At 41.3% G+C, this 8,678-nt stretch overlaps 1 protein-coding gene across 3 annotated transcripts in view; it reads right to left on the reverse strand.

The window, feature by feature from the left end:
• Nucleotides 1–8,678, reverse strand: part of Pip5k1a (phosphatidylinositol-4-phosphate 5-kinase type 1 alpha) — a 60,427-nt gene that overhangs the window by 11,607 nt on the left and 40,142 nt on the right. For all 3 annotated transcript variants that reach the window (XM_023716438.1, XM_023716439.1, XM_023716437.1), the window contains 2 exons: nt 4,582–4,881; nt 648–853 (listed from right to left, as the gene is read on the reverse strand). In XM_023716438.1, coding sequence (XP_023572206.1) covers nt 648–853; nt 4,582–4,881 — 506 coding nt within the window. The remainder of the gene's footprint in view (nt 1–647; nt 854–4,581; nt 4,882–8,678) is intronic.

The following is an 8,678-nucleotide window of genomic DNA, read 5'->3' on the forward strand; positions in this document are numbered from 1 at the left end:
GGGGGAGGCTGGCTGGCATGTGGTGCTGGGGGATCAAACCGCGGTACCTGTGCTTTGCCAAGCTTGTTCCAAGTAGGTGCTTTAGACCACTGAGCCATCTCATCAGCCCAAGACATTCTTCTTTAAAGTCACATTAAGGGCAGGCTGGGGAGTTGGCTCAGTGGAATAAGTTCTTCCCTGGCAAGTGCAACGGCCTAAATTCAATCCCCAGTTCCACAAAAAAAATAAATAAATAAAGTCACATTATGGGATACCTAATGTGGAATCATTCAACCGATATAGGGTATTTGAGAAACCTAAATTTATTGAACTCAATGACTGTAAGGAAGCTGCCTTCCACAAAGGAGTCTATAATGAGCTGTGATAAAGTTATAATTAACACACACACCCCTAACATTTTGAACATAATAATTTAAGTCTCTTTATCCTATATAGCTCTCTTTCCCATATGTTTTAAAACCGCCAAATTGAAGCCATTTTCCTTTCTTTTCATATTTTTAAGAAAGCTCATTCCATGATTCTACAAGCATTTATATTGCTGGCTTAACTGCTGCCTCAAAGTTACTTTCTTTCTAGAAGTTAGGTGCTTTCCATAAGCAAGTGTTGTGCATTTCTCCTCACCGCCCTGGTGTCCCAAGCCCACTCACTGGTCATCAGTCTCCATGGTGCCACCACGTCGAGCCTCGCCCTGGATGGATTCCATAGCTGTGGAATACAGGGCCTTTTGGGAGGTTGGTCTACGAGTGTCAACTGTGTATTGTGTTTCACTGTTTAAAGGCTCTCGTTGTGCATAATCTATGTTGTGAATTGACATCAAGAGACTGTAGTCCATTATCTTGAAGCTCTGAAGCACCTAATGGACAGAAGAGATGATCTAAGCCCTGGGAATTATCAGGATTTTTTTTGGGGGGGTGGTCTTACGATTTCATTCTTCTTGGTGGAGAACCTCCAAGGCTAACTCTAGGATTATCCTCTGATCTATTCTCTGAAGAGTTTTTTAGTCCCCCTGATGACTCTCAAGTTTTGTTGCCTAGTTCGCAGACCCTCTCTGTTCTTCCATCTTTTCACAAAAAGAACACTATGTTCTCAAGATAATAAGGAACGCCTATTGGTGCTATTAAAAAATCCGTAATAAGAGTATCTCATAAAATTATTTCTTGTCCCAGAACCTTTTTTGGTCAGTTTCAGTTTATTTTAACATTAATTGAATCCATCATGAGTAGGCACTGTGCTTATTTATAGGGACATAAAGATACTTAGAATTTGTGGGTTGGGAGTGTAACTCAGGGAGCTTGTGTGAGGCACTGGGTTTGAACCCCAGTATCAAGGAAGGGAGTCAGAAAGAAGAGAGGGAGAATAGAGGCTGGCCAGATAACTCAGTGGATTAAAACTTCTGCTTAGGCAGACACAGGCAGTGGTGTTTGATCCTTGGCATGCCTTGCTAGCCTCGCCTCTGGGGCACGCTGAGATGGTGATTAAGATTGGGCGTGGGGTGTGTGCTATAACCCTAGCACTTGAGAGGCTGAAAACAGGAGGATCACTACAAGTCTGACATGTACAGTGAGACCTTGTACTAAATACATAAAAAAATAAAAGGGGGGGGTGAAGAGCAGAAGAAAGTAAGAAAGGGCTGGGCATGGTGGCATATTCCTATAATCCCAGTGCTCAGGAAGGCAAGGCAGAAAGATTGCCACAAATTAAAGGCCAGCCTGAACTACATAACAAGACCCTGTCTTAAAAAAATCAGGAAGAAAAAAAACAGACCAACTGACTGACCAAAACACACATACACACACACACACACACATACACACGGGTCAGCAAGATAGCTCAGCATACTCAGAGCCTGCTTAGGCAAGCACAGGGACGAGGTCTGATCCCCAGCACCGCATGCCAGGCTGGCCCCAGCCTGACCCCACCCCCAGGTGCACATTTGTAATCCCAGCGCTGGGGAAGCTCAAAAACTGGTGGATCACTATGAGTCCACGCTGCACAGTGAGACCTTGTACCAGATACATTAAAAAAGAGAGAGAGAGGGGCCAGGGAGATGGCTCAGTAGAATAAACACTTGCCTGTCAAGCTGAAGAGCCTGAGTTCAATCTTCAGTTCTACCAAAAAAAAAAAAAAAAGAGAGAGAGAGAAAGGGGGGGGGGTGTATGGAACCTGGGATCTAGGATAGATTCTTTTATAAGAATTGGAAAAAAAAAAAAAAAAAAAAAAAATGGAAAAAAATCTGGTCCCATTGGTTGAGTATGTCTCTAACTCTTGCATTTAAAGGAGACAAACTATTTTCTTTCTGGTACCAGAAATCAAACTAAGGACTGTGCTCTTGTCAGGGAAGCACTTGTGCTGCCGAGCCAAATTCCAGGCCCAAAGACTGCCTTTTCATTTTTTTTTCGGGGGGGGGGGGGGGAGGGAACAAACTAAAATAAACATTACCTTTGACGTGAATGTAGAGTAAACAATGTTAAGATGAGATCGGGAGCCATCAGGGTGGTATGGCCGTAGACGTAAACAATGTTAAGAATGGCCAACATTATGGCCTGAGTAGAAGAAAATGATCTTACAAGAGCAGTTTGAGAAGAAACAAACAGGTAGAAAATCAATAGGGGACGGGAAGATGGCTCAATAGAATAAGTGCTTCCCTGGCAAGTGCAAGATCCTGAGTTCAATACCCGGTACCGCAAATAAATAAATAAAATTTAAAAAGGGCAGGGGAGATAGTTCAGGAGGATAAGCACTTGCCTGGCAAGCGCAAGGGCCTGAGTTTAATCCCCAGTTCTGAAAAAAAAAAAAAAAAATCAACAGGGAAGGTATAACAAAAACCAATTGAGCAGGGGAGATAGCTTGGTGGTCTAAGTACCTGCTTGGAAAGTGCAAGGACCCAGGTTTGATCCCCAATACCATACGCTGTGCTGGCCACCAAAGCCAGGCGTGGTGGCACACACCTGTAATCCTAGCACTGGGGAGGCTGAGACAGGAGGATTACTATAAATCCAAGCTACATGAGACCGTGTATCAAATAAATGATTTTTAAAAATTAAAAAAAAAGATGATTATCTTAAGAAAATGTAAACCAGTTTATTGTCAAATAGTACCAAAAACCTGAGGAAGATGGAGAAGTATTCTCTCTTTAGCATCCAGGTAGTCACTGGAGAGAACGGTTCTACACAGTGGTGAGAACAAACAAAAGTTAATATATGACATAATGAGTTAAAGTAAGAATACAACAGGGGGGAAAGAAATAAATAAAAAAATAAAATAAAATATGTAATGATTATTAAAAAAAAAAAAAGAAAGAATACAACAGGAGGGAGCTGGGAAGATGGCTCAGTAGAATAAGCACTTCCCTGGCAAGCGCAAGAGCCTGAGTTCAATCCCTGGTTCCACAAAAAAAAAAAAAAAAAAAAAATACAACAAAAAGAAAAAATGGAAGCATCAGGGAAATAAAAATCCTCCTAAGCTAAAGATTGATAAGCTTGCTGGTACACTGACAAAAACAGCCAGCAGGGGAATGAAAACTAGAGGAAGGAGAGGTATCAAAAACACAAACAGGGCTGGCCAAACAGCTCAGCAGATTAAAGCGCATGCAAGTAGGCACAGGGTTGGGGGTTCAATCCCCAGGCCTGCTGTGCCGGCCCCGCCCCTGGGGCGTGCTGAGAGGGTAATTGAGACTGATCATGGTGGCACGCCTGCAATCCCACCTCTTGGGAGGCTGTAAACAGGCAGCTCACTACGAGTCGAGTCGGATCTAGTAGTCAGACCCTGAAAGCCCTTGTAAACCTAAAAATTTAAAAAAATTAAAAAAAAAAAAACTGGTAACAGGGCCAGAGAGATAGTTCAGTGACATAAATGCCTGCCTGGCAAACGTAAGGTCCTGAGTTCTATCCCTAGTACTGCAAAAAAAAAAAAAAAAGGTAACAAAAGCAGCATAAAGTCATGGAACAAGATGGAAAGTTTAGGTAGTCTTTTCAGAAACAAAGCTGGAGCAAGGAGAGTGAGAATGTGGTCTAAACAAAGTGCCAAACACCTGGAATCCCTAGAGAGAACAGGACACAGGACAAGCAACGCTACAGGTCCAGGTGAGACTGAATGTCAATCAACAGTAGAGACTACCAGTACACACTGCTGTGGTGTTATTTAGCAACATTCATTTGCCAATTTACAAACATGGCCAGAAGACCAAATACGAGGAACTGTGGTGCTGGCTTACAAATATGTGTAACTACACAATCCAGACTAACTCAACAAGGAAGTTAAGACAATGGGGAGGATATAAGGGTTTTGTTTTTTTTTGTTTTTTTTTTGATCTGAATGCCCTCAGGGGTGGTTTGGCTGGCTGGAGTGTTGTGGGGATCAAACTACAGCAACCTGAGGCTGACAGCTTCGTGGAAGCAGCCACTTTAACAACTGAGCTAAGGCCAGGCCCCCCAACGGGGAGGATAAACAGGGACAAAATGGAATGGCACTGCTATGAACTGGTTTAAGTCACTTCATATGCAGTCTAGGACACACAATGAAGGAACACAGCCCCACCTACTGCCAAAATTTGGTGTCTGACAGAAAATGTAACAGACTCACCAAACAGTCACGCTGCAGGGTCTTACACAGAGCATTATACATGTCAGCATCCAAGAAGAGACCATCAGGCATGTCTTGTAGGAAGTCCAGGTCTTTAAAGGTTGGTAGGGGCTTTTCTCGCTCTTTCTGAGAGGCACGCCGTTTATAAGTGGAGCCCTTGAGGTCATATTTGATATGCATTTTGACTGACCGTGGTAAGAGATTGTTCATCACCACAATCCGAATATTCTTGCCACCTGCCTGCACACAGTACAGTCCATAGAATTTAGGCAGCAAAGTACGAGGATTCTGGTTGAGATTCTGAGGACAGAAAAGTAAAAACAGAGCAAGTCAGCTGATTTCAGTGAAACTCCAGGGTCAAAGTTACCGTCCACCCTGATTCTGTTGCTGACACAGGCACAATCTATCACCCACATACTAGATCAAAATTTCCCAACAAATGTGTCTCAGATTTTTTTTTTCCTGGAACCGGGGATTGAACTCAGGCCCTTGCGCTTGCCAGAGAAGCGCTTATTCCACTAAGCCATCTCCCTGGCCCTGTGTCTCAGATTGATGATGTCACCACAAAGCTGAACCACAGACCCTCCAATGTGGTAGTCACTGAGGACATGAAGCATAAGATGGACATATTCAGGAGTTTAAGGCAAGTGTTCTCCCCAAGTTTTTTGAGATAGGTTTTTGCTACATAGTGCAGGCTGGCCTTGAATTCACTATGTAACCCATGCAGAAAATTTTATTTATTAAAAATATAGCCTAAAAAAACCCCATATATATATATATATATATATATATATATATATGTATTTAGTAGTATGTTTGCAACATGTAATAGTCACATTCATCTTGTGAAATTGGAACACATCAGAGCTTGATCATTTTTACTTCCTGTTCCTTCCCCTTCCCCTCCATCTGTTCCTACATTCCCTTCTTGCTTCCACAGTCTATATCCATTTCCTACAATCTCTCTTTGATTTTGTTATTTATATTTGGGACCTCTCATATCAGAGAAACCGTATGATACCTACCCTTCTGTGAATGATTTCACTTAGCATTGTGGTCTCAATATCCATCCATTTTCCAAAAACTGACCCAAAAATAACCTATTTCGTGGCCTAGCAGTATTCCATTGCAGAAGTATACCACAACACAATTTCTTCATCTGTTGATGATAATTTAGGCCTCTTTTTTTTTTTTTTTTTGTACTGATAATTGAACTCAGGGCCTTGCACTGAGCTACATTCCCACCTCCTAGGCCTCTGTCATAATTTAGCTATTAGCTAATATGACTTGTGCTGCTATATAAGACTTTCGAGATAACTCAAAGACAACATGCCTAACTATACTCATTATGGCCAGAAAAATCTGAAGTTTTTCAAATTCCAAAAGAAAACAACTTCCAGCTTACATTAATATATCCTACAAAATTATCTTTCAAAACTGACGAAAGCCAGGCATAGTGGCACAAACCTGGAGTCCCAGGACTCAGGAGGCTGAGGAAAAAGGATTGTTGCGAGTTCAAGACCAGCCTGGGATTGTTGCGAGTTCAAGACCAGGTGGGCTCAAGGCCAACCTGAACTGCATAGCAAGACTCTATTTCAATTAAAGGGAAAAAAAAAAAATAGAAATAAAGATGAAAAAGAACACCTGAAGAAATTTATTATTACCAAGCCAGCATTTATAGAAAGTATTCAAAACAATCACAGACAGATAGCAAGACCAACATTATCAAACAGCAACAGAAAACATCACCTAACAAAAGACACATTTTTCTCAGAAGCACATGAAATTTTCTTAAAAACAGACTTATATCTTCGGCCAGAAAGCATGCATAAATCAAATACAAAAATCACTGAAATCTGTCATTGAAATCTACTATCAAGTCAACATAGAAATCAATAGCAACATAAATCATAGAAGCTATGCAAACACATGGATGTTAAATTATATTCTTAAATAATCAATGGTAACAGAAGGAATGAAGAAGTTTACAGAATCAAGTGACAGTGGCAGTACAACATACCAAAACCAAGAAACACAATTAAAAGACATTTATAACTGTGAATACATACATTAGACAAAACTGATCTCAAATAAATAACCTAATATATCTAGGAAACCAAGAGTAATTCCAGGGCTGGCCAGAAAGCTCAGTGGACTAAAGCACCTGCGTAGGCAGAGCTCAAGGGCCAGAGTTCAATCCCTGGCACCTGGGGTGTGCTGAGACAGCCACCGAGACTGGGCGTGGTGGCGCGTGCCTATAATCCCAGCACTTGGGAGGCTGAAAACAGGAGGATTACTATGAGTCTGATCTATATAGTGAGACCCTGTAGTCTCTGCACTAAACACATAAAAAAATTAAAAAGAGTAATCCCAATCCAAAACTTGTAGAAGAAATTATAAAAAATCAGAGCAGAAATTAATCAAATTATAACTTTAAAAAATGGAAAATCAATGAACCAAAGACTTGCTTATTTGGAAGGATATGTAAGTTTGATAAACAGCCAAACTTACCAAAAGAATGAAAGAAAAGAATCATCAGTGCAACTGGAAAAAACAAATGCAAAATTACAGTGGACACCGATATCCACATGATTATAAGAAAATACTTTGAAGGGGCTGGGGAGATGGCTCAGTAGAATAAGCGCTTGCCTGGCAAGCTCAAGGGCCTGAGTTTAATCCCCGGTTCCGCAAAAAAGAAAAGAAAATACTTTGGAAAAGGAAAAAGAAACTACTTTGAAAACTTTATAGTCCAGTAAAATGGAGAATCTGGAAGAAATGAATACATTCTTAGACAAATATGAATGTCTACAACAAAGATGTAGGGTCCAGGAAAAGGTTCAATAGAATAAGAGCTTCCCTGACAAGCGCCAAGGGCCTGAGCTCAATCCCCAGTTCTGCCAAAAAAAAAAAAAAAAAAAATCTTAACGAGACCAGGAACAGGCAATGAAATAGAAGTAGTAATAAAAACCTTACTAATAAAAGCAAGATGGAGTCACTACTGAACTTTTACCAAAACATCAAGGAAGAACTAACACCAATATTCCTCTTCGACGACAGAAAGGGAAGGAGCACTGCCAAACATTCCTTGGTTTTTTTTTTTTTTCTGGTGGAACCAGGGATTGAACTCAGGCCCTTGCGCTTGCCAGGGAAGTGCTTATTCTACTGAGCCATCTCCCCAGCCCCAAAATTTTCAATTTTTGTTTATCTAAGGTATTATTTTTTTTCCTGGACCAGGAACTCAACTCAGAATCCAGTACTTGCCAAGCAGGCACTGTGCCACTGAGCTATATCCCTGGCTTCAAACTCATTCTTTTTTTTTTTTTAATTTTATTTATTTGTGTGGGGGGGGGCAGCTCAGCCCACCAGGGGGCGGGACTGGCTGGCATGTGGTGCTGGGGGATTGAACCCTGGTCCCTGTGCTTTGCTTAGCTTGTTCTAGGTAGGTGTTTTAGACCACTGAGCCATCTCACCAGCCCCTCAAACTCATTCTTGAAGGCTAGCATTATTTTAGTATCAAAACAGGATAAGGCCTCAACAATAACTACTACCACAGGTCAATTTCCTTTATCAACATAGATGCAAAAACCCTCACAACATGATATTTGTAAACAGAATGTGACAAATCATTAAAATAGTCATACCTCATAACTAAGCTTCACCTCTGGGATGCAAGGCTGGTTTAACACATCAAATGGTAAATCAAAAAATGTCAGACATCATATAAACAGAAGAAAAAGATCACAGATCATCTCAACAGATGTAAAAAAACAAAAACAAAACACTTAAGACAAAATTCTACATTTACAGACTAAGCGCCTGCTTAGGCAGGCATAGGGACCAGTGTTTGATCCCTGGCACCACATGCTGTGCTGGCTCTACCCCCAACACGCTGAGTACGCCTGGCTATGAGTTCGGTCATGGTGGCACACGCATACCTGTAATCCCAGCACTGGAGAGGCTAAAAACAGGAGAATCATTACAAGTCCAAGCTACATAATGAGACATTATATCAAATACAAAAAAAAAAGGGGGGCCGGGGAGATGGCTCAGTGGAATAAGCGCTTCCCTGGCAAGCGCAAGCGCCTGAGTTCAATCCC

Source organism: Octodon degus, unplaced genomic scaffold, assembly GCF_000260255.1.
Source record: "Octodon degus isolate 3935 unplaced genomic scaffold, OctDeg1.0 scaffold00048, whole genome shotgun sequence".
NCBI classification, from domain to species: Eukaryota; Metazoa; Chordata; class Mammalia; order Rodentia; family Octodontidae; genus Octodon; species Octodon degus.